Source organism: Cryptomeria japonica, chromosome 6 (genome assembly GCF_030272615.1).
Source record: "Cryptomeria japonica chromosome 6, Sugi_1.0, whole genome shotgun sequence".
In the NCBI taxonomy this organism is placed as follows: Eukaryota; Viridiplantae; Streptophyta; class Pinopsida; order Cupressales; family Cupressaceae; genus Cryptomeria; species Cryptomeria japonica.
This window is the reverse complement of record NC_081410.1, coordinates 28756-55639: the sequence shown is the minus strand read 5'-3', so window position 1 is coordinate 55639 and position 26884 is coordinate 28756. Positions and strand designations below refer to the sequence as shown.

The 26884-nt window shown below is 37.3% G+C and overlaps 1 protein-coding gene and 1 long non-coding RNA gene across 3 annotated transcripts in view; one reads left to right on the top strand and one right to left on the bottom strand.

Annotated features, from left to right (window-relative positions):
* Window positions 1–4497, top strand: part of LOC131856023 (uncharacterized) — a 51420-nt gene extending 46923 nt beyond the window's left edge. The window contains exon 3 of the long non-coding RNA XR_009358131.1: window positions 4022–4497. This is a non-coding gene — a long non-coding RNA (uncharacterized LOC131856023). The remainder of the gene's footprint in view (window positions 1–4021) is intronic.
* Window positions 4498–8479: 3982 nt separating this feature from the next.
* The window catches only part of LOC131077530 (uncharacterized), a 45787-nt gene continuing 27382 nt past the window's right edge, over window positions 8480–26884 (bottom strand). The window contains exons 2-6 of one of the 2 annotated variants that reach the window (XM_059207082.1): window positions 9560–9718; window positions 9268–9385; window positions 8987–9139; window positions 8717–8827; window positions 8480–8674 (exon numbers count right to left, since the gene is read on the bottom strand). In XM_059207082.1, the coding sequence (XP_059063065.1) occupies window positions 8630–8674; window positions 8717–8827; window positions 8987–9139; window positions 9268–9385; window positions 9560–9567 (435 nt within the window). In that variant the 5' untranslated portion in view covers window positions 9568–9718 and the 3' untranslated portion in view covers window positions 8480–8629. Of the gene's footprint in view, window positions 8828–8986; window positions 9140–9267; window positions 9386–9559; window positions 9719–26884 lie in introns of both variants that reach the window. The other variant, XM_059207081.1, reaches the window with a different exon arrangement.

The following is a 26884-nucleotide window of genomic DNA, read 5'->3' as shown; positions in this document are numbered from 1 at the left end:
AAAGATAATTATTGTTGAAGATGTCTCAATATATTCTACAATTCTAGGTGTTTTGGACTAATACAGATGCAAAAGCATATGGATTTCAAAGAATTGATGTTGTTCAATTAATCAAGGAGACAAAGCTCCTTTAAATAGAGTTACAAAAACGATCTTTCTAAAAGAAACAATCGTTAACTATAAGCGAAATTAGAAACAACTTAAATAACCATCAATAACACAAAGAGAAGGATATTATTCTAATACCCTCCCTTAATGGTCATTGTTCTAACTACCAAGAGAAATAACAGAGAAGGTTGCCCCCTTCTCCTTAGAACACGCTGCAATAGAAGACAAGAGCCTGCCACTAACTCTGCCACTTGAGATGAGTCTGCCACTGACTCTCTCAGAAACTGCAGAACTTCTGGAGATACCCAAAACAAAACCAACCGTTCAACCTGATGTTGGAGAACTGTTCCTCCCTGTACCTAGAGACACACCAAGAACAACTGTCACGATTTTGAGGAAAAAATCGACAAACCTTCCAAACTATTGTAGATGAGCAAGATGCTCGAAAATAGATTGCAAACAAGAGACCAGTGCAGATGTTCGCACAACAACTCCAGGTGTGACTAAAAACAAACTGCAGCAAAGTACAATTTTTGAGGAAAAAATCATAAACCCTCTCATTATTTTTTTCAAGAACAAAAAATATTTAAAAGCCCACAGATAATTTTTGAGGACAAAATTATTAAAACCCCCAGATTTTTTTAAGAGAAAAAAATATTAAAACCTATTAGAATTTTTTTCAGGTATAAAAATATTAAAAGTCGAAACAAACATCGATGCCCATAAGCCATCTTCACGCTTTTCAAGCAACAAAAAATGAGGTACTGAGAAGATGTTGAATGCACAAAACTCGAGGTACGAAGTTCAATGTGAAACAAGTACATTCACAAATTCCAAGGAAAATTCGTTGGCACAAAATTCAATGTACGGAAAACGAGGCACCCAGAAAAAATGAGACCAACCCAAAAAAGTTCTTGAAAAACCCACCAAGAATCTAAAATTAGAATGCAGATCTAACGGCTCAAAAATTGAGGCACGGAAAATGATGCACCCCAAAAAATCTGACGATGACCCAGTCGAGGTCTCGAAAAACCCACCACGAATTTGCAACCAGAATAAAATTTCCACTTGAACTGAAGGGTCAAAACCCCAGTTGAAAATTGCAGAAACCCTAGGCGATCGTGAATGAACCAGATCGAGCAAAAACATGTGGAGAATAGACGTGGATCGAGGGCAAAGACACGCTATGCGATTTGCGGCAAAAAAAATCCGCGAACTAAAAGCAAACCACTTTTGAAATTTTTTCTAAAAAAAATTTTTCGAAAATTTTTAGAATAACAAAGAAATTTAAAAAGAATTTAATTCTCTGCTCTGATACCATAATACAGATGCAAAAGCATATGGATTTCAAAGAATTGATGTTGTTCAATTAATCAAGGAGACAAAGCTCCTTTAAATAGAGTTACCAAGACGATGTTTCTAAAAGAAACAATCGTTAACTAGAGGCGAAATTAGAAACAACTTAAATAACCATTAATAACACAAAGAGAAAGATATTATTCTAATATGGATGAAGCTAATAATAGTTCTATTTTAGTTGTAAATTTTATAGCAGCCTAAGATTTGTTTTAGAAAGCTAAATTTATTTTTTTAATTTATAAGTAGTTTGAGTAGGATTTTTTGGAGCTTAAAGAAGCTATTTTTGGTGGCATGATATGCTAATTAATTTGCCTACTTTTTAGTTGTTTTTTTAGATTCAATCGCTGAGAAGAAAGACTGCATGTAGGTGACTAAATTTAGGAGTGTTTTGATTGTCATTTTATCAGTTATTTTTATGAGTTAGTAGCTTTATATTGGACATGGTTTTCAGTTTGTGAGCAAAGGAAGAAGTTTTATGGAAATAAATTTAGAATGTATTTAGACTCAGGGAAGTTAATTTAAATAATTTTCAGAGTAAATTTGGTGTGTTAATTTTGAGCAGCCACTATCCCATACAAAAAGTTACTAACAAAAACAAATGATTCAAAATTGACTTAAATTTACCTCTGTGTTTACAAGCCATACTTCTTTATTGAGATTATTTTTGAGCATAACATCATTCTAGTGGTGCATATTGATGACAAGGTATGGCAGTGCAATCAAGCTTTGCCAATAGATCTACTTGACAATGATGCAATTCTGTTGGTTCAAGTTGGTGGGACAACTTCATAAAAGTCTAGTACTGAAGATCCAAGTTCTTAATTCTTGAAACAATGCTATTTTGTTGGTGCAAGTTATATGGACAACTTCATAAATGTTGGCAACCAAAGATCCAAGTTCATCATCCTTGGCAACAATGCCATTTGGTTGTTGCAAGTTGATGGGATGACTTCATAATAGCGTTCAACCAACGATCCAAGTTCGTCATCCTTCACAATGGAGCCATTCTATTGGTGCAAGTTGATGGGAGTTCATAAAAGGCTACAACCAAAGATCCAATTTCTTTGGCCCAACAACACCATTCTATTGGGACTTCAAGCTCACCTCCTATAGTTCTAGAGGAATAACCCAAGGCTGACTTCCAGGAACGTCAAGCTCACCTCCTATAGTTCTAGAGGAATAACCCAAGGCCGACTTCCAGGAATGTCAAGCTAGGGAGTTAGGGAAAATTCATGATCAAACTGCAAGGGGATTTGGGCCTTTGACAAGAATGGTTTAACTGTTTTGCACTTTTGTTTTATAATTCTTAGAGTCTTTTGTGGCATACTTCATGTTTGAAGCGAGTTAACATTAAGAGCTGCATTGTTCGAATTCAAATTCCATGCTGTGCTTTGTAGGTGAGACTGAAGCTCTGCTGCCAGGACAAAAAGGAATATCACTTGTTATTGGCTGTTTTGCAAATGACATTGGTGGCTGCTGCAATCACATGCTCTATTAAGATTTAACCTGAGCAATAATCTTAAGCATGATCATTTCCATTGGGTTTAAAGATCTGTGGCAGATAGCAAGTAGAACTTCGAGTATGTTTGACTTCAGTTCTAGTATATTCCATGCCTGGACTGGAAGTTGTTGAATGTCAGTTAGTTCGTTCTTTATATTTGACAACCACTTTTTGGGGGTTGAGACAAACAGACTTGGATGATTTCCATTTATTAAGCACAACATTTGTTTTTCCCAAGAATTTGAAGGAAATTAGTAGCTAGAAAGATTGGTAGGATACCAACAAGGTTGTTTGTGCTGCAAAAGATAGTTGAAAAAGTGGTTGACACAGGCATTGGTGAGTGAGACTTCTGTCCAAATGCACTGAAGCTTCTGCAATGGGACACGTTATAGGCAGTATAGACATGAGGATAGATGAATGAGGTTTTCTTGAGGGATACATTGAATTATAGAGTGATTAGCATTTTAGGAAACTCAACATGAAAGAAACACTTTGTATCTTCTATTTTTATTATCAGCTCCATTAGTTATTTTTTCTAGATGCAGATTTTGATACGCCTCAAATATTTAGTTGCAAAACATGCTATTTGAAAAAAAAATAAACTTCAGGTTTCTGTTGTTTACTGTAATGCAAATGTTGTTGATGTGTTAAAAAAACAAACCTTACGGAAGTTCAGTAGACCTTTTGTGTGTCACCTGTATAATGTTAAATTTTCAGAGCATAAGAGCTCATAGGTAACACATGTAGACCTGAAACATTGGGAAGTGAAAGGAATCAACAGTTGTATCCAGTTACATAATTTGAAATGCTAATTGCAGAAATCTCAAAGCATTAGTAGTGATAGCATGATTGAGTTGGCAAAGAAACGGGCAATAGTCTATTTTTCAGCTTATACCAATCATAGTAAGATTGACCTATTGTCATAAGCCTTCCTCACATGCTATTATTTGTTTTATTCTGATTTTGCATATAACAAAAAAGATACACAATGCTCTTGTATAACAAGAATGCAAGCATCTCAAAAATATTGGCTAATTTTCTTTGTGATTGTAGATCCACTTAACTGTGTGCTGGCCACTTCATCCTCAGTGATGGCAAAAATGAATGGCCTCATGAGAGTGCTTTCTCGGGCATGTTATTCTTCTTTGGCATCCCAAAAATCACATAATCAATGGGGCATAGTAGGGGTGGATAAGGATTCATGGAATAACTCGCTTATGAAAGGGGAGACTAGAGCGACAAGTATGCAATGGATTTTTCTTGGTTGTCCTGGAGTTGGTAAAGGAACATATGCCAGCAGGCTTTCTCGTCTTCCTAGCCTTAAGATGAACATTAGCAAGTTGCAAAATGTGTCCTCTTAAATGTCAATGGGTTCCTCAAATTTACCGTTCTATATCAAATATCTTGATTTCAAGCTAGAAGGATATACAATTTTGATTGGATACTAAACAATCTTCAAGTTATTCAAACAACATCGACATTGATTTTTGTGATAACCAAAGTGCTCTCAAGATGGTGAATAACCCAATCTATCATGCCAAAACCAAGCATAGTGTATTGCATCATCAATATAGTAGCCAATTTATTGATAATAAGGATATTTATCTTTACCATTGTCCTACAATAGATCAAACTCTTGGCATATGTCTCAACAACTTAGTACGATAAACTCAAAATTATTGTGATATAGTCAATAAGGGCAAGTATTAGATTAATGTAGCTTTGTCATAATAATATAGACAATGTTCATATATTTTTTAAGAAGGTAAGGAAGGATTTTGAAAGGGCTCAAACCCTTTAGAAAAAGACGAAAGAAAAGGAATAAATAAAGTGACAAAGTAGATCCCAACCTATGTAAAGTTGTCATAAGGCAAGGCAATAAGCTCAAATTGGCCAAAAATAGAAAAGAAACAACACAACCAATACAAAGGAACAATAGCAACCAAGTTGTTAAACAAGAAGAAGGGAATGAATGGGTTGGCCTCTTGCCCAGCTCTTGAACATGAGTTTGGGGATATGATGTGGGAGGACCTGTCTTCCTCCTTACGATAGTCTAGGAGACACTAACATCTAAATTATTAGAACAAGGTGGGGCAGGGGGGACTCCCTAATATAAATTTTATTAGCACACAAGGAGAGCCATAGAATGGTGAGTTGAAGGGAGGCCATCCATCATGAGTAACTTGGAGATAGTCTCAAGCCAAAGATAGATTGAGTTGTGAGGTCAAGGCAAGGGATCCTTAATAAGGGCTGAGGGACACATCAGATTCGCACTAGAAGCAAAAGTCTTGTGATCTTCCTTTGCATCTTTCCATGTAGTAGAGTCCTTACTATGTGAGAGAGGACAAACCATAGCTAGGTGGTCAATGGAGAAGCATCAATGACATTGAAGGGGGAGTCTCTCTTAATCAAGAGGTTGAATTCAAGGCCTATCCCCAACCATCAAAACTACATCGTTGTGAAGAGGCTCGCAAATGCCAAAATCCACCAAGATACAAACAAAAGTAGAATGCCCCATGTATGAAGTGGAATCAACTTTCAAGAAATGGCCAATAGAGTTGCTTGTGGCCTCAAAATATGAAACCTCCCAAAACTGCAGATGGAAGTTTGGAATCTAACCCACATCAAACACACATTTAGTGGCTTAATAAGATGGTTCAAGGAGGTTGACCAATTCTTAGTGGAGAGGGAGTGCTCCCCACAAGCCCATAGCATGTAACATAATTTTTGTCCTCATAAGAGATAAAGGAAGCAATGAAAAAACCTCTACCACAAGAAAAGAGCTCAATCTTACTCACCATAAGAGGCAAACGAAAAATCTAGCACCATTTGTAAAGATCAAAAAGAAAAGGCCAAATATTGAAAAATCTACACATCGTACCCTTACATCGGTAGAAGTCCTTAGTTATACCCCTACCTTGGTAGAAGTCCTTAGTTTCCACCACATTCTTAACACAAACCACCACTAGAGATAATTTAGCATTAAGAAGAGGACCAAAATTCTCCCTCAAAGGGCAATCAACACTAGAACTAATTGCCAAATAAAAGCTAATTCCACCAACCAAAAATGCAAGCACCAAAGGGGGGACACAACTGACATCCACAACACTAGAGCAAGGTGTGAGTTAACCCTAGGTGAAGAAGGAAGCACATCAACACCAAAGCCACAACAATGTCAACAAAAGGATCTAGCACCAAAGAAATAACCTACGAAACCTAAGGATGTGGATCCTCGATGCAAGTCAAGGGCACATTGGGGCCATTCTTCTCAATAGATTTGAGTAAATGCATTCAAGAAAATGGTGTTGAAATGTTTCATCATTAAATTGACAATTAAGGCAACAAGTGGACCCAATCAATCCTTGTTTGCAAAGATTGTCTTTAGTTAGCACATTGCCATGATATAGCAATCATATAAAGGCTTTGATTGATCCAAAATGGTTCATAAAATTTAGTAAGTTCAATTATCTAAGCCACTAATCTCATTTCACTAGTCAAATTGAATGAAGTGGGTCACTTTAAGAAACTCTTAGTAACTTCCTAACACAACTTTGCAGAAGAAACCAATCCTCCTCGAGGACACAAGGACAAGTACAAAATATCCCCCCATCCCATCCTAGTTTTTTGTTAAAATTTAGGACATTTCAAGGATGTCAAAAGAATTGCAAGGTATGTTAGGTGATCACAATTTAAGTTACTTCAAAAACTTACTAAAAAAAACAACTGTGCCATGAAGATCTACGTGGTTTTGAAGGTGTTAATTTGGGAAGGGGGAAGGGTGGTGAGGGATTACCCCTCGAACTCGCCCTATATCACATAGAAAATGTCAAGGATGTTACCCCTAAACCCCATCAGAGTTATTGCCCCTAAACTCCATAGACGGTGTTACCCACAAACCCCTATAAGTCTACCAAAATTATAGACTCATGATGAATCATGATCACAAAATATACAAAATATACATCCCCTATCACAAATCTCCATGTCTTCAAAATATACAATGTTGGCATGCTATAATTATTATACCGTTGAATACGAGTTAAGTCATCTTTAGTAGGAAATGTCATTTTCAAAATGTAAAAATATATTAATCATGCCTCCATAGATAACTCATAGGGCAATCCTATCTATTAGTATCCCAACTAATGTCAAAATGAAACATAACCAAATATCTTTTTACTTAACCATTCCAATTTGTTAATGAGTTTGACTACAAAACATGTAGTCTTAAAGGCTTCGAGAAAAATTATAAATAAATCCCTCACTACAATGTACACACTAGTCAAGCATGTCTTTATTAACTCATGTTCATATGTATAATGAACATCATAATTCCTATTCAATTACCCATGCTCACAAAAGTTCTATAATGTCTATGATCGATGCTTCTTCAATGTTATAATGGGTATATCCTCTAAAAAGATGGCCAACAAATCCCCATACCATAAACATGTCCCCTATCATCCCCATCTCAAAAGCTTGGGGGAGCATAGGAAGAAACAAAGTTAGCAATAGACACAATGGTCTTTGAGACGTGTCTTTTTTTTTTTTCCCGGGGGGGGGGGGGGGGGGGGGGCATCTCTGGGTTACTATTGCTAGTATTCAACATTTTAGGAAATCTTTTGTTAGATTTAACACGAGACAAGTGCCTCATGAATGATAAATGACTGCTCATGACAATTTCTTTCCCAGATAATTCAATATGGCATATTTCAAAACCCCTAGAGACTTCGTGAATTCAAATGCTATGACATTCACCAATATCATCCCTGATCCTTATATGAGAATACTATTGCTAGTATTCACTTGGAAGAAGAGTAAGTCTCACCCAAACTACGACCATGTTAGGGGAGTCTTTTGTTGGACTTATAGAGAATTGGACCTTGGAATGGATTATCAGCTGGAGATAACAGTCATTCTCCTTTTTCAAAGGGAATAATAGTCCTTCGACAATGATGATGAATTAAACAATGTAATTCAACCTTGGAGATGTGACTGGTTTCAGGGGTGATTTTCATTCCCAAGTTTGGATTCTCTAGGAGAAAGAATGATGGCATGAGGTGGCAACTATGGACCACTCAGCCAAGGAATATATGGTAACAGTCTAAAATTTATCAGCTGGAGATAGCAGTCATTCTCCTTTTTCAAAGGTTTTCAAAGGGAAAAAAATCCTTTGAAAATGATGATAAATAAAACATATCCGATTGGTGCCATGGGCGACCTTCATTCCTAAGTTTGGATTCTAGGAAAGAGGATGATGGTAAGAGGTGGCAGCTATGAACCACTGAGCCAAGGCATATATGTATAACAGTCTAAAGTTTAAAATGTAACATGATGAAGAGGAAATTATTGGTGTAGGATGGTGCATCAACGGGGAGGAAAGAGAAGAAAGATCTTAATTTGGAACTATCTCAGCAGAATGCATATGCTTAGTGCTTGAAAAGGCTTGCATCTCTACCACTTCATTAATAAATTGCATTGAATGGTATCATTCAAAGAACATCCTCACTTATGAGATGTCTCTTGACCCCATTTTATATTAACTAGCCTTCTTTTTGAAGTACATTATATTACACCACCTTTTCTGATGTAAAAGATTATAATATTATCATATTACAAATTACAATATGCAATCACTTGATGGTTGACAACATAGGCACTTTATTCCACTTCTTCCTCGGCATCCATTTCTCCATCATTTTCCTCATCTGCTTCATCATTTTCCTCATCTGCTTCATCATTTTCCTCTTCATCTTCTACCTGAGGTTTCATTGGCGGGGGTGGTAAAGTACTCTTGACCATTTCAAGGAATTCATCAACAGTTGAACTTGACATTCTCTCCTCACAGTCTTCTATTATCTGTTTGCCCATGATGCAGAATAAAATCATAGATAAGAAAATCCTAGTTTACTCATAAAGTAGCCAAAAGTTCAAAAGCATAGTACAGTGGCTCTGAAATATCCAAAGCTAGTTATAAAATGAAAATAATAAATATAGACCAACGAATAGGAGATCTACCATATGGACTTCAACTGCTGTGGAAGGCCTAAGATTTAGAACTTGAAGTCGTTCTGCTTTTGTAAGTGAAAACTTTTCTGCCTTCAACAAGAACTCCCGTACAATCTCCCGAGTCAGGGTTCCCGCTGGAGACTGCACCAAGTAATCAAAAACCTGTTTGAAAGAAAAAGTCACTGCTGCCTATTAGATGCCATAGTATGCCCTTACAAACAAATAAATTCATAGTCCTTACCATGGACATTTATGCTACTAATGAGAACCAAGGTTGCAAAAACATTTACCTGGCATTCAGATCGAGTTGCAGAGCCAGATGAACCCAAAGGATCTTGAGTGGCTCCTCTGGATCGCAACAGATCCATCACTTCAAAGTTGGAGAGTAGACCAGCATTAGCATCCAGTCTACATAAATAAAGCATGTTAGGCACAACTTGCATGCAATCGGAATCCAGGACAACAGCTCATGTTATTACTTTGGAGTTATAAAACAGTTTTTAAAAAAAAATAGAAAAAATCTTTAGCATCTTTCAATCTTCAAAACGATTTCATAAGAGAATTCAATCCAAAAAATCTTACACTTTCATGATGAATGGAAATGGAATCCCATGCAATATCAATTCTGACCAGACCTTGAAAACCTCGTAATATGAATAAATTTATAATATTTTCAAAGACAAGATGTTTGAGGCATCCTCAATACCAATGAAACATCCATCTGCTACACATGTTCTCTACCTGAATGAGCAAAACAGCATTACAAAATCATAAATGGTATTGTTGAAATTCATAATCCTTAAAAGAAAGGTATGTCAAATTCATTGAATATAACTTTAAAGGTTGCAATCATACATATAAACCTCAATACCTTGCATGATTATGATTATATGCCTACTGATAATTTGCATACCATACTTTGTTTGTCTGCGAATTGATCACAGATAATTTTTATAATTGAACAGATACTAGTAATACACATGTTTGTCTAATCTGCTCATCAAATCTTTGTGGGTCACTTCCAAGGAAAGAGCGTCCAATTTAAATTATATATAATAAGTAAATCATCTATTATTCTTCAACATCTTTTGAACAGATATGGATTGGGATACAGCTGGATACACATTTTATATAAAAACATGTGCATGTTGTGTACCTGTGTGCATACATGTGTGTGTATTTGTGTGCATGGATATGTGTGGTCGTGCACATAAGCATGTACATGCGAGTATATTTCATTATAGAAATGAGAAAGTATTGACTGAAATCCATCTGACTAAATGAAGGGTCGAGTTTGCAGAGGTATGAAGAGTTACCACAGTGAAAAAATGTTTATTAAAGGTCAAATCCCCGCTAAATAGTGAATGAAGTCTTTGATAGGCCATAGGACAGTTAGGGGTTCTGTTACTGACCATTGTATTTTTGTCTAATCAGCTGCTCTGTAGCATCAGATAGTGGATAGGACTGTCTTGATAGATGTCACTCCTAGCAAGGGTTTGGGTAGTTGATCCTTTCTATATGAACACCAGAAACTATAAACAGTGAAGAAGACCTCATCGCTTTCAAACCCTAAAGCCATAAAAAAACCTGTGCCATCAACAAGTCAAGCAAGCCATTGTTGCCTTGAGGGTTTACAGTCATGCTTCGTAAACAGAATAATTATGATTATTGAAGTCTGTGTGCAATGAGTAGTGTGTGAGCTGTTTCCTTAAATTGGTCCTTGTTATATAATGATGTGAGGTTAAGGCTTGACAGGTGTTATTATCTCTGTCAAGGGATGCATAAGATGTTCTCCCAAACCATATATAGTAGTAAAGGCCTTCACAGGCATGAATGCAAAGGAGCAGGAAAACAGTAGAAGAATGCAGCACAAGGCCAAAGTATGGGAGTTGACAGGTTGAATATAAAAGTTTCAAGCACCACAGTTTTGCAGAGCTATCAAAGGTTTATGGCATAGTGAGAGGAGATCACACAGTTCTAAAACACAGTTTGAAACAACAGTTGTATGCAGAGTCAATGGAACAGTTTAAGGACCCAATTTTGAAGTCTATAAAAAGGTGTGTAAGACCCTAAATTGCTTTTGAAAATCATGCTCCAAGCCATTCAGATGGATAGTAGTATGGGATAGTCTAAGAGCGGTATGATGCTACTTAAGACAATCATCAAGGTCTACAAGAACATTGTAGAGTTGGAAGTATCCTTGAAGGGAGTCTAAGGCTGTCAAACAAGCATGGAGCCAGCTAGTATGCAAGGATGTTGAAGAGCTGTGAATACCATACTCTTTGATACATTATCCAAGAACTGCATAGTGGGTTAGATGACAAGGTGTGTGCCAGTGAAGATAGCATCTCTAAAGGAGAGTTTTAAAGGGCAAGTGGAGGTTCCATAGAGAGGTCCAGACTACTATCAAGCACAGAACAGCATGCAGAAGATGAAACTTATGCAATGACACACTAATGATCACCTAAGGGACAGAGATTAAATCAGAATAATAATGAACACTAATGATCACTTAAGGGACATGTTGTGACCTAATCACACATCACCCCATTCACAATGGGGACCCCCTACTTTTTAGGTCTTCTCAGTCTTTTGGTTTTCGTTTTTGGGGTCTTTTGCGGCAGTCTCGTTGGTCTCTCTGAGTTTGCAAGCAGGGTCAATTTGATCAGGCCTGCAGCTCATTCGAGCAAGTTTGGTTAAGTCTAGGGCTGGTTTTGTCAGTTTAGGGTTTCAAATTCAGTCCTAGATTTTAGGGGTTTCCTTTTAGGGTTTTCGAAAACTGAAAGTTGCAATAAAGTCGGGACCCTCTAACGACCCAACACGTGCAATTTGAACGAATTCTGAGCAACTTTCTATTTTTAGAAAGTTCCTATTTTTTAAGGATTTCACTGCCTCCCAGAATGTCTTCATTTCGCCGAAAATCAAACTATTTTTAGTAAGTTTCTATTTATAGTAAGCCACCTTGCGTCCTATTTTGGCCCTAACATTGACATTTTGGAAACACTTTCTATCTTTGAAAAGTTCATTTGTGGCAGGTCCTCGCAAGCAAACACTGAAGATTGAGCATTCACGATCATTTCTAAATCCAAGGAATTTAAAAAGCAGGTAGAGTGATCAAAATTCACATCAGTCTAGGAATGGAAAGCTCAAAAAATCATCTTGTCTGGAAATTCACATCAATTCTTAAAATGGCATTCTAATCTGGAAGCATCCAATTTGACTAAGTCTGGAAAGTGAAGAAGTCAAAATCCTTCATCCAGTGAAATCCACTACCAAATGGGGCACTAAATTGGAGGTATCATGGAAAATCCAAAAATTGCAAAATTCCATCACCAATGGAAATTAGCGCCCAAGAAGTGGATAGGACACCAAATTGACTTGAGCATGGAAAATGAAAAAATGCCAAATTCCATCACCAATGGAAATTAGTGCTCAAGGTGGAGATAGGGCACCAAATAGAGCCAAGCAAGGAAAAATGAAAACAATGAGAATCCTTGACCAAGTAGAAAATGCGCTCTAGTTAGAGTCAGGGTGCCAAAACTAAGGTGTCTTGGAAAGTGAAGCAAACCATGAAATTCCACCACCAGGGCAAATTATCGCCCAAGGAGGTTAATAAGCGCTAAACCCTCCAAGTCATGGAAAAACAAGAAGTTGCAAAATTCCTCCATTAAATGAATTTGGCGCCCAAGGAAGGTGAAGGGTGCCAAAACCGGGGTGGCATGGAAAACTCCAAATGCACAAAATTCCATATCGTAGGTAAAGCAGCACCCATGTCAAGAGAGGGGGCTAATGACTAAGGCAAGAAAAATGAGAATTCTTTCATCAGCTCGATTCCACGCCCAAGTCAAGGAAGGTGAATATTTTCCAAGGCAAAAAGCAAATTGAGGGTCAGGAATAGAAAGAAAAAGTAGGAAATCCCCTCGGGAAATTTTTAGAAAAATCCATTTTTAGACACAATCTTATCAGAATTTCAATTATAGATTTGGACTCGTGAGAGAATTCTCTCTCCTGGACCTGATTCCTAAATTTTACGAAAGTTCCTAAAAATAGGAGATGGTCGAAAAGTGTTGAAAATCCCCTCCAAAGCCGAAAAAGCTAAAAAAACTTCAAGAAAGGTCTTCCCAAGTCGAAAATTCTCTTTCCTAAGATTTTTGCACCAAGTGGATGGATGAATAAGATCAAGTCAAACTTTCAAAAAATCCCTCCAAAATTCGAAGAATGGAAGTTGGTGAGTTGGCGAGGGAATATTCTAAATCATGACACAACTCAATGCAATAAAAAAAGTTTCCAATTTTGAACTCAACTGCGGAGGTGGAGCCCATTTGCATGGTGTCTTGGAGAGGAAAGTATGATGCACAATTAAAACAATTGCCAAATTTGATTCCTCTCAATGTAGCAACACGTCAGAGAAACTCTATATAAGCATGCAAGTACAATTCATTTCTCACATGCAAATTTGGAGAAAGAAGAGTTGGAGAGAAAGTGAGTAAATTCAGACTTAGAGAATTTTTTCATCCTTTCCAAGAAATTTTCTTCGCAGGAAGTGCTGATTTATTTCTGAAATGGCTAAATCAAGCAAGGTGGTAATTGTTACCCAACAGACGCAGATAAAGGTAAAGATGAAGGGCTTTCTTCCGGATTCCAAGATTGTTTCTAGGTGGAAGGAGATCAATGATACAAATTTAGGAACGTTCAACATGGCTGCCTTCAAAATCATGATGTTTGGAGCAGCAGGACATAACCCATCTCCTACCGCTGCCAAGATAGTCAGAAGTGGAATTGTTGCAACAGCCAGGTTTCCCCCTTCTATTCAATGTCCAAACTTGATATTGGAATGTGCAAAACATTACAATCCGAAAAGGAGAACAATGTCAACATCAGGTGGCAAGTTGTTGGCCACCTCGACTTCGAAAGCTATCTGGGAAGCCTTCGGAAATCCTTCACATCATTCCATGACCTACAAGACCATGAATGGAGCAAAGGCAGTATACGAGGCAGGTCTTGACAAATATCATTAACAAGACTTGGTTGCAAAAGCCTAGACCGCACATCTCTAAAATGCCTAAGACACTCACCATTTTCAAATTCAAGCAGGAGTGTGGACCTGATAATGATGTTGAGCAAGATAATGGGGTGTTCACATAACTGTAAATTTTGAGCCATGGATGTTTTTCTACATTGGTGAAATCATGAATGCCAATGAATTAATGGACTAGGCCAAGTTAATCAGCCACTACGTGCATGAGCAGCTGAAAGATTTGAAAGAAAAGAGGTCCCAATCCTTCTACATGAACTCCTATGTAATTTATATGCTTGCAAGGATGGGTGGTTTTAATGGTCTGTTGAGAAAAGGAGTCATGGGTTGCGGACCAGCACGGCTTAAAGTTCACGAATGTTATCCTCAACTACATCTCTACAATACTAATTCTTTCAAGTTGGCAAATGACACTTTCACCATGTACCTGACTAGGCTCATGCAGAATGAGCTCCATACAAGGGTGTCCCCATAGGCCAGGGCTTTAGAGCAAAAATTTGGGGCCACATTCTTGTAGTTTCCAAAGTTTACTTATATCAGGACGCAAGGATTCATGTACTAGCCATATAAATTGCCTAGGTATCCATCTGACAACTTGGTGCTGCTAGAACTCATGAGACAACTGATAGCATACGATCAAATTCAGAAGAAGTTGTCTATTGAATTTCCCATTGTCCTAGATGACTATGAGGAGGTGTGCCTAAATTTGGCAATGGTTGAGAAAGCGACAGAGGAGATGGCAATCTACCGCTTTGCATTTTACAAATCCAGAGCTCATTACAATATGTTGTGACGTCTTCAAACATCGCCCTATTGCAAATGGGGACCCCCACTTTTCGCTTTTTAGAGTAGAAGTTTTGCCTAGTTTCCTAGTGTTTGCCTTTGCCAATGAGAAGGTTTTTGAATTTTGAATAGGATCATGTGTTTAAAATGTCAAAATGTTAGAGTGATCCTGAGTTTTGCCTAAGTCTAGGGGTTGCCTTAGGGTTTTGAATTTATTCTTGCTAAGTGTTGACCTTCTTGAGCGTTAACGTGTTTCTAAACACGCGCATCAGTGATTTTAAAGTGCCAAGGTATTCCCACACTTTTTGGAGTTGTTTTCTCGCTCCTAACGTATTATTTAAGTTGATTTCGCACTTAATCTCGACAAATTTCCTAGTGTTTCGCTCAATTTTTTGGAAAATTTGCCTAAGTCCAGCCTAATTTTGAAGTTTCTAAGCGATTTTGAGTGGTTAAAATGCGAAATTCCTAAGGGAAATCCATATTTCAAGGGTTAGAAGGTCAAATTCCATGCTAGAGGTGCTTTTCCCCTCATATTCCAGACTACCCACCCTTTTCCCCCACTCAAAATCCACACTACACATGGGTTTCCCCTGAAATCCATACTAGCTATGGTTTTCCACCACTATTTATCCATGCCTGAGTCGTTTTTCCCCTGGAAGCATTAAAATTTGGCTAAGTGTCAGGATTTTTCCAGACTGCCTTCGTTTTTCCACCGAGAGTGCGAACTATAGTGCGGATGAAGTTGAGGATGATTCCATGCCTGGGTCGATTTTCCACCAAGTTGTTTTGTGACAAGTTAGTGCGCATTTTTGTGCAGACTCTCAGTCCATGCCCAAGTTGATTTTCCACCAAGCTGTTTTGTGACAAGTTAGTGCGCATTTTTGTGCAGACTCTCAATCCATGCCCAAGTCGATATTCCATTGAGAATGCATTTCATGATTTTGAGTCCAGATAACTGTCCAGACAAGGGTCGATTTTCCCCTAGAGGCAAATTTGTGCAAGTTTGATGAAATTTTGTCGAGATTTTTATCCCAACATGGGGCGATTTTCCCCCATGGGTTAATTTTGATCTAAATTTTGGAATATTTTAAATAAATTGACCCCAAATTTAATTGTTTTTACAAGTGTTGACGATCATTTAAAAATTAAAAACAATTATTTAATGACTTGCAATGTTTTAAAAAAATAAAAAAATATTATTTCCCAAGCAAGTTGATTTTTCCAACACAAGTGTAAAAGTGCAAATGTTTTATCCCACATTGCTTGTGTGATGAAAACTCAAGGTGAGAACATGTTTAAAGAGAGGTGACTGGCATTAAAATATCATTATATTTGCTGAGTGTGATTGCTAAGTTGTTGATTTGGGTGATTTTCTCCAGCTGTGCGATTTTGGTGAAGTGTCTACTTGACACATTTGGAGCTGAAAGTTAGTTTTGTTGTTCATTTTCTGCCTATTCGCAGCTGGGCAATATTTCTTGGCAGCCATTGGAGCAAGTTTTTTAGAGTAATTTTCAGATTTGGGAGGTGGCGCCATGGCTGAAGTTGGGCGATTTTATTTGGGAGGCTGATTCCTCCATATCTTGATGAATTTTGGTGATATTTTTTAGTGTTAAGGGGCTGCCATTATTTTCAGACCTTGTTGGGTGCCATTGCTAGGAGTGATTTGACCTCCATTGTTGGTTGGGAACACATTTTCAGAATTATTCTTCATTGCCCAACTCATCCATACTAAGGCGATTTTGGTTAAGGGTTGTTTGGAGGAGTTTTCAGTGCATTTTCAAGGGCTGCCATTGTTGTTACAGTCTGAAACTCCATAGTTGCAGGTTGTCTTCAGACTGATTTTCATTTCCAGCCACTTGCCAACTTGAAAAATTTTACTTGGACGTCATTTCTTATGAGTTTTTTGGACATATGGTGGAGCTTCCATTGCTGATCTAAGTCTGAAACTTCACTTTCAGATTTGTCTTCAGACTTTGATATTTTTTACCAGCCCTTTGTTTGTGCCCAGATTTGACAAACTTCACTTTGGGAAGGTGAAATTCATCAAATACAGGTGTTTCCTATGACTGCGACAAGTTTAAATGACTGATTTATTGAAGTTACAGGTTGTCTTCAGACACTGGGCAGTCATTGTTGGACCTTGGAAGGGTGACTTCAAACTTTAAGAACTAAAAATCAGACTTTTCCACTGTTGGCATTTTGATGATGTTTTGATTGTCATTGATGGACACACACTTTCTTTATGATGGACACACACTTTCTTGATGTATGAGTTATGCTCAACCGGTAATTGTTCCATCCAGTATTATGTATTATAGTCTTTAGACTATCGGTGTTTTGCAGAAGATGTTTACCGGTCACAAATTGACTTAAGACCCAAGCGGTATGAAGACCTCAAGCGGTATGGAGAACTCAAGCGGTTCGAAGATCTCAAGCGGTACGAAGGAACAAATCGGTAGTTAACATTTTCTAGTCTTCATTTTTGACAACCGGTAATCGGTATATTGTATGGACCGGTATTACTCTGTGATGAATTACCAACCGGTATTTTTGTGATGAGTTATCATCCACTGACACTTTGGTAGTGATTTTGTGTCGTGTTACAAGATGTGTCTAGATGCACTAAACCTAGGAACTTGTAGTTTAATCCTATTGGACCGACATGAAATTAGTTTCCTTTATAAGGACATCATGTCTAGGGTTTGCATGTAAGAGAGATGTATGATGTATGAGAAGGTTATGTGCGATCTTTGCATAGAAGATTAGGTCTGTGTGAAGAGTTAGAGTGTGGAGATATTGAAGACTGAAGTAATGCTGAAATGCATTCACAATGAGCTATCAAAGATCTAACCAAGCATACTGTGCTCGTATCTAGATCACTCACTTGTTGATTACTCACATCTTCGACAAGTCTAAAACTCTAACGAGGTAGGCCGCCCAACAAAGCCTTTGTAAATCCTCTAACAAGGTGGTTCACAACTGTGGATCTGAAATCCTTTAACAAGGTAGTCTTTAACAGGACTTATCTCCTAACAGAGATCTAGATTCCTAACAAGATCTGTTCTGGTGAAGAACATTGTATGACCTTAACCGGTCTGGTTTCTATTCTGCAGATAGTTACTTGTGAGTTTTTGCTCACCGTGGTTTTTCCCATTTGGGTTTCCATGTCAAATATCTTGTGTTATGGTGATTGTGCTTTTGTAGGTGAATGCTTTGTTAGCTATTTGGTTTGCATTTGTCTTAACCGGTTTATTAGTAAATCTGTTGTACCGGTTATCTGCTAAATTGTTTAAGAGTTTGTTTATAGTATTTTTTGGTATACTAATTCACCCCCCCACCCCCCCCCCCCTCTTAGTATTCATCATCCACACCCTTTTCCAAGCATTTTCAGAATTGTGGTATACTTATTGGCACTAATTGTGATATTTTTCTGACTATACCAGGTTGTCTTCAGACTGAAACTTCATTTCCAGCCACATAGTTGTGCCCAGATGTGACCATTTCTGAGTTTTGAAGGTCAAAATAATTCAAATGCAAGCATGTGACATGGCTGTGACCACTTCCAGCCATTGATATTCATCATTTTCAGAGTGTCTTCAGACTTTTTGGAGCCATTTTCAGACTTTCAGAGGGTGTATCCAGATTTGAGAATCAGAAAATCAGACTTCAATACACCATTTTGAGTATTTTCAGGCATTGGAGGGCGTATTCAGACTTTGTCCTCAGAAAATCAGACTTCTATCACAACTTTGATATAAAAAACCAGTCACTTTCTGGGTGTTTTCAAACCTCCAAGTGATATTTTCAGACCTGGACATTCATTTTTGGGCTCCAAGTACTCAATTTTCTGAGTTTACATGGGTGTCTTCAGACTTAGCAATTGTGATCAGACTTATCCCAAGTCTGAAAATCAGGTTTTCTTGAGGAGAATTTTCCAAATTTCAATCCGGACCTTCATATTTTCCAAAGTTGGTGTTACAATTTTCTAAGACTACCTATCACATGTTGGGACAATTGTCAGGAACAAAGTCCTGATGGTGTCCGGATTTCCACTCCATGGAATGGTGATCCAGTCAACACAAGATTTTCAAGGACAATGAGTCTGGATGAGAGTCGGATTTCCACTGCAAGGCGGAATTACAAAGGAAGGAAGTTGTCCAAATAGGCATCAAATTTCCACCAAGGGAAGAATGGACAAGGATAAAGTGGATGGTTTTGAGGAATGATCAATCCATATGTGGATGGATTTCCCACCAAGGTTGAAATCAAGTTTATCACATGGGTGTTTGATTCAATGCTTGTCTGTTTTGCAAGACTGTTATGAGGAAAGGAAGCACAATGATCAAGGCTTGAGGTGAAGGAGGATGCACGCAATGCGGATAAGAAAGATCAATACTTCAAAGATTGGATGAGGAGTTTAGGATAGAGATTCCATAAGGTGAAGATGAGGACTAGATCAATCGTGAAGAAGACTTCACTTTGATGGTGAACAAATGAAGGAAAGCAAGTTCAAGAAATGAACACAAAGGATTTTACATCAAGAAAACCAGAACTAGATCAAGGAATTTCAATATCAAAGAGCGCCAAGGAAGGAAATATTTCAAGATTCCAAGATTGGGAAATTTTCCAAAACATAAGGAGGGAATAGTTCATGGAATTCCTTCACATAAGGATGGAATGTAAAGTATCATAAGGGATTCCAAACATTGTGAAGATGAAGAGTGTACAAGGCAAGATGAGGTGGCATCCTAGTCACCATTCGTTCAATCAAAGGGTGCCAAGTCAACATTCATTCAAGGAGGGAATAGGTGACACATGGTGCTACATCAAATATTATTTATCTTACCTACCCTCGTTTCTTATTGGCCGATGTAATGGTGGTTGTACAAACCCTAATTAGGGTTTTATCTTGTAATCTTGGGCGTTGATCTTGAATCAATCTGAGCTTACAAGATAAATGTTACTTTAATATTTTACAATTAAATTAAATGTTACTTTAATAAAACTTCAGGCACTAAAATGTATTAGCAATCGGACTCTGAATAATGCGAGTGATAGCTCGTCGGAAAGCTCTCACCGAGGAGTATCAAATCCAAACACCAAAACTGGCCTCCACTATGTCCTGCTGACTTACTAAAAATAGTAAGTATGCCTGAAACTGAGTAAATCAACTTCGTTTTGGCCCAAACTGGAAATGACTAGGCCAAAACACTCCAGGATCCCCTTAAACCCTTCGTTAGCCCTCGGGACCATGTAGAACAAGGCTAACGCACACACACTTGGTCAACTGCTAAAGTGGGGACATTACAATTTGTGACCTAGTTCACAAGGTTCCTTGTAGGTAACACATAGATTCTTTAAACTTAGTTCATTCTCTGTTTCTTCGTCTCTACAAGGCGGCAGGATTTGTGGCTAAGTAATTCCATTCTGAAAAGGCTTCACAGAATGAACCGGATTGCGTTGAAACTTATTGGAACATAAGTTTTCAAGGTTAAAGCACCTTTGATAGCCTCTTGAAGTGATGGTCACACAAAGGCTTTAACTAACCCATGAGAAGTTCGACTAACACTTCTATAAATAGCATTATAGGTCTCCTTTCCAAGACATCAAGAACCATGACTAAGATTTATGAAATTTCATTCCATAACTCCGACAAAATTGATTTGCTTCAATTGGGCCAATTCTCTTAAGTGGATGTCGAGATCCTTTCTGTCAAATTGTTTGGACAGCCTTTCACTAAATGCATCATACTTGTTGATGAGATCATGAGACTATGACTCTAGGTAATCAATCCATAGTACCATCGTTCGAGTGCAATTCCATTAAAGTGTACGGTGGTGAACTTGATGGCTGCCTCTTCAAACATTGGCCTGAGTGATAGATAATTATGTGGTTTTTGAATCCAATCTTTTTTTGTACTCTTGTTAGAACCATCAAAACTGGGAAGAGTTAATTTCCCTAGCAAATGCTACAATTTTCTGTTGTGTTGGTTAAGTATGGGCCTTTGTTTATTTCTCAGCCCATTCGACATTGAGATTGACAAAAATGGTTAGTGTCTTTAATGCTTGGATCTATGGTGTAAGAGATCCATACTCCTAACAATAGATTTTAATGTCATCCATAATGAATTTTTGTTCTTCATCCACTAAAGGCCCCTCTTACCTTTGCAGGAAAGTACTTTTAAAAAGTCTAGCAACAACCAATAATGGCCATGTGCTTGCGATTATTGTTGTTTTTCAATGAGCATCCTTCTTGTTGGTGTGTGTTTTATGACACACCGAACACAGGATAAAGATGCCCAAAAGACACTCTATCCTCTCTTCAATAAAATCACTACATATGCTAAGATTGCAAAGAAGATCATATGGCGATTCCAATGTTTTTACTGCAAACTAGCGACTTTAATGTTGGATATAGCTCATTCAGTGATGTTTGTTGGTAATCCAAGGGGGACTTGCAAATTTCATTCACAATGAAGATTTTCAGCTATGAAAACTCTTTTTTGGGGGGTTTTCTAATTTTGGATTTCAAAAAAGGTAAAAAGGAAAAGGATTCAGGAATTCTATACTATTCCTAGGAATTTAAGAGACAGTAGTGATTGGGTGAAACTAAACAATGCTTTGGTTTGCCAACTTAAACAACTAAACAAAGTGGCTGCAATCTTCAAGGGTTGTGCTTAAAATTTTCATGCCATGAATAGTACCATCAGAATGAACAATACTTATCCAAAGGTAGAAGTTAAACATCCACAAAATATGCTCAAGCTAACTTTGCACAATGAACAAAAATCATATGTTCATCAAAAGTATGAGCAACGACTTCACCAACCAATACTATCAAATCTTGCATTCATTTAATAATTTTATAAAGAAAATTCTATTCTATGCTGAAGAAAATATGAAACCATGCAACTATGAGATAACATAGAGATTCAAAGCAATGCAAAAGAACTTTATTATCTTAATAGACTTAAGCAACAATTTCACTAATCTCTCTCGAACAAATGAGAGAAGAGGGGTTTATATAGTCTTAAAATGAGTGAAAGGCCCAGATCAAATATAGATCAACGGTTGAGATCAAAACACATATACCCTAACTAGGGTTTACAATAGTTATCCAACAAGAGCAAATAAAAGAAAGACACATGTCATATGGAGCTTTCTTCTAGAAGAATGTGTCCCTTATCCCCTAATGTGGTAGTGTTGTGACCTTTTTCACACATCGCCCCATTACAAATGGAGACCGCCTGTTTTCGTTGCTTTTGCCTTGGCGTCGCAACTGCTAATCACTAGTCTTTTTGCAATGAGGAGTTGAAGTCAATTGAGGAAATCATGGTCAAAACGGTGTCTTGACGCCATCAATGTGCTTAGGGATTCTGAAGGACGAAAAATGCAATTGATTTGGGTTAATTTGGACAACTGTCTATTTTTGGAAAGTTTTGCTTTTTGCTTTTTCCTATTTTTTAGGAAGTTTCGTTTTTGGCACTTTGAGAACGATCCCCAAAGAGGCTATTTTTAGAAAGTTTTTCCTAATTTTTAGGGATTCTTGTTGTTTCCATTTTTGGAATGGGGGTCTATGTTAATGCATTAGTAGCTTCTGCAAGATAAGACTTTCCTAACCCTTTAATCTCCTCTATTCTGTTTTGGTTTACTCATCTATGCTATTAGATTATCTGATTTATGCTTTCCGAACTGAATATGTTTATTAGATTGTAACATTGATCATGATATTGACATTGTATAAATATGGATTAGATCGACGACTTGCTTAACATAGTTAAGCGTCAATCTAAATGCTATCGGGCTAGTAACCCGATAGCATATTAATGTCGATTCATTTATGAATCGGCATTAATATGCTATCGGGGTTAAATGAATCGACATTAATATGCTATCGGGGTATTAACTCGATAGCATATGTAATGCTATTTGTTATCGGGATAAACATTTATTCGGGCCATTAACAAAGCATCATAACTAACACCGTTTCAACCGATTGTTAAGTATTAATGTTAGTTACCAAACATAACCAAAATCAGGATGTGCACCGATCAATAGGTGCCTTGATCGGTCATGTCTAAAAGACATGACCGGTCAAGACATCTATTGACCGGTCTTCTAAAACATATAAAGCCCGACATGAATCATTTGGAGAAGACAGAGAAAAATATTAATGATCTCTCTCCTTCTGCCTGCAACAAAATAATCAGATTATTAGACAATATAATCATATAAAATTCTCACATATATAATATGTTCTTTTATTGCAATTGAATAAACTTTACAGTCTAGGGTTTGCTCAGTTGGCTCAAAATTTTGGTGAAAATGATTGAAAATCTTGTTCAAAGTTCAAATTTAATTCAGAAGACATCAAGTTCCTAAATTTGTGGAGATTTGAAAGGATTCAAAGGCATAATGAGGAAATGATTTTAAAATTTCAAGGTCATAAGATAAAAATTCGGTGAGGAATGAAGGATTTCATTTCTTGCAAAATCTGGTTTTAATGGAGAAAATGTTCCTCTAAGTCCGCCTAGAATGAAGAGTTGTTTGGCAAAGGAGAGGAAAGAAATGAGTGAAGTCCGCCTTGCTTGGGAAGAGGTTCTTTCAAGTCCACCCTTGCATGAAGAAAGAGTATGTCCAAGTCCACCTTGGGAAAGGGAAAGTTAAAGTCCGATTTAGGCTAACTTGCAATGGGGAAAGGTGGAGATAAAGTCCGCTTGGCATGTGGAGTGTTTCCTATCAAGTCCGCCCTTATGTGGTGGAATGCAATCCATGAAATCCACCTAGAGGTTAAGGAGATAACAAGTAAAAGGTGAACAACTTTTGCCAAGTCTGCCCTCATGAGGAATGTTTCCCACAAAGTTCGCCATCATTTGGAAAAGATTTCAAGAACTCCGCCTAAGTGAGGAAAGAATTCTATGAAATCCGCCCTACCTTGGAAGACACTTTGATCAGCATGTTGGGAATAAAATTCACCAAGTCCGCCTTAAGTTAAGAAAGAATCTCCTAATGTTCGCCATGAGTATGGAGGGAAAGAGATAAAGTCCGCCTTGTCAAGATTGTTAGATTCATTGAAATGAGGAAAGGTTCTCTCCAAGTCCGCCCTCAAACTAGGAAAATAAATGCTGAAGTCTGCTATCATTTGGAAAGAATCTTATGAAGTCCGCCACAGCTGAGATACAGAAAGATTTTTGTCACCAGGAAAAGATCTTCCAAAGTCCAATTTTGGACTAAGATAGAAAGTTTTGAAGTTTGAAACAAAAGATTTCATCAAAATTAATTTTAGAAAGTTTCAAAATTTGGAGAATAGGGAAAGATAAGAGTTCGATTCTTGAACTCATAATGGGATTAGAAACTTTCTCCAAAGGCTAAAATTGAACTCAAAATGAAATCAGAACTTTCTCAAATAACTCAGTTCAACTGAAATTCAAAATTAGAAACTTTCTTAAGAGACTCAAATCGATATCATGTACTGAATGTCTAAGTTCAATGTACGGAATGAATTTAGAAACAAATCCAGTTCAAATTTAGGAAAGGTGAGCTATGTTCCTAAATGCAGAATTCGAACTCTTTTGGGAGTTTATACTTATAACAAATCATTCATTCATTTCGAGCAAGAGGTGGAAAAGATTTCAAGAATTTTCAACAGGTTTCAAGAATTTTTCAAGAAGATTTCAAGAGTTTCAAGAGCAATTCAAAGACATTTCAAGTGCAGATTTAAAATTTCCTGAGACAAAGTGCAGATTTCCAAGTCAAGTGGCACTTTTCCTACTTCTCTCTCGTCTAAATTCTGAAGGTGACAAGGTTTTCCATGGCAGATTCTTGAGGTTTTCGAAGTTTTGATGAAATTTTAAAGGAGAATAATTAAATTGTCACAATATCTTCCATTTCTCCGTCATTTTCTGTCATTCAAATCTGATTTTGGTATTTATTTAGCAGAATTTGGGGCTAGATTATCTATTTTCAAGTCTGATTTTGATCAAATTCAGTCCCAAAATCTTCAGATCATATTGAGTTTCAAGGTTTTCCAAAAATATTCTAAGTGTTGGAAGCTTGTTGAAAGCTAGAAGTGTTCAGGAAGTGGAAAATCAGAGCACACTCTACCATCAAACCTTCAAAATTTACACTCAAACTTAGAATCTTAATTTCTTTTTGCTTTGCAGATCATAGATGACAGCTGAGGCGGGATCATCGCAGAAACCATAAATGGAGTTTCAAGCCAAATTCAGAATTGAAGACAAGTCCACAAGCAAGGTTTGTCCGAGCATAGAGATGGCCAAAATTTGGCGCTGTATGAGAAATACTTCATAGAAAAATTCCAATTTCCTCCATTGTGGCAAAAGCACAGAGGAATTCTTCTCCAGATTCAAAGCGCTTGAAAGAATTTCAAGGCATCAAGAAAGAAGAGTCCTCGAACTTGGTGAAAATATAGAAAAGAGTTTCGAACTTCTTGAGGGATTTCACCTCCTAAAGAATTAAAGACAAGCTCCCAATCAGAATTAGATGGTGACAAGAAGAGTATTCCAAACGGATATCCATACTTAGACAATTTCTTGACACAAATTGGAGAATTCAAGGAGGACATCCAACACGCTGAGGTGGCGCCTCGTTATCTTCCAACCAATCAGATTGTTCCAAGTCAACATGTCTAGGTTCAATGAATCTAACTTATCCACGAAAGCTTCTAAAAGGCATACTCCACAATTGAACAACCTTCTATTTTATTTTTGGTTTATATTTAGCAAGAAGGACAAGTGTCCCCAAGTGTAATTTTCTCATTGGTTGAGAGGGAGTTAGTTGTAACAAACCCTAATTAGGGTTTTATTTTGTAATCTCGACCATTGATTTAAATCAATCTTGGCCATTGAATTGTAATTGGAGAGCCTATAAATTGAGCTCACCCCTCATTTGCAAATCATGGGAGCATGTTGCAAAACATGTTGAGATAAGTAAATTGTTGCTTACGACTGCCAAAGTAATAAGTAATGGGAGCATATTGCAAAACATGTTGAGATAAGTAAATTGTTGCTTATGACTGCCAAAGTAATAAGTAATGAATTGTTCAAATTGATGGTGATTACTTCTCTTATTTTGCTATTTGCATGGTTCTTATCCCTCATCATAGTTTAGCTTTTATTTCGTGTATGTTAGACAAATGCAAAATCTGATAAGTATTGATTTATGGTGAATCTTCCACTCGTACTTTTGATGAACAGATGATTTTTGTTCATTGTGTAAAGTAAGTCTGAGCTTACTTTGTGGATGCTTAACTTCTGTCTAGATGAATATTGTTCGATTTGATAGTAGTTATTCATGACGTGAAAATCATAAGCACACCCCTTGAAGATTGCACCCACTTTGTGTAGTTGTCTCAACATGGCAAGGCAAAGCATCGTTATTGGTTTCACCTAGTCAATGTCGTCTCTTGAATTCTTAGAAATAGATTAGAACTTCTAAACCCTTATCTCTTCTTTAGTTTTCTTGAAGTCCATGATCCAAGACCCAATCGATAGAGCTTCATTGCCTAGACCTTCATTGTGAATTGAATGAACCAAGTATAAGTCCCCCTTGTGTTTCAGCATACATGACCAAGGAAGCTACCCAACATAAAGTTGCTTGTTTGCATATATAAACCTTGGAGTCGTCGTGTGGTCTTTCTCGTGCAATCTTGGCATACGTAGTGATTTTGATCAAGAAAGGGTAGAATGTCCTTGACATTTTATTCTAATGTTCGGTGAATGATAAAACGTACACCAACAAGCAACATATTTGATGAACTTGAACACAAGAGGATTAACCTCTTCCATTGTGACATGTGGCAGCATTTGAATTCGATCACGTCCAAGTCATTAGCATAGGTGGCAAAAGCATTCTCCCAATCTAACTCTTGTTTCTAAAAGCCATCCTTGGTGGAAAAGAAGGTGGACGCCTTAGTCAAATTTTGCTTAAGGATCAATCCTATCAAAGTGAAGAAATTCTCTTGAGCTTTGACCTTCAGATTTTCCATGTTCATTTCATTTTCTCGAATTGCTTCCTTTCCAAGCACATCAATGGCCACAAGGAAAATCTTATTTTGAATTTCTTTAGTCA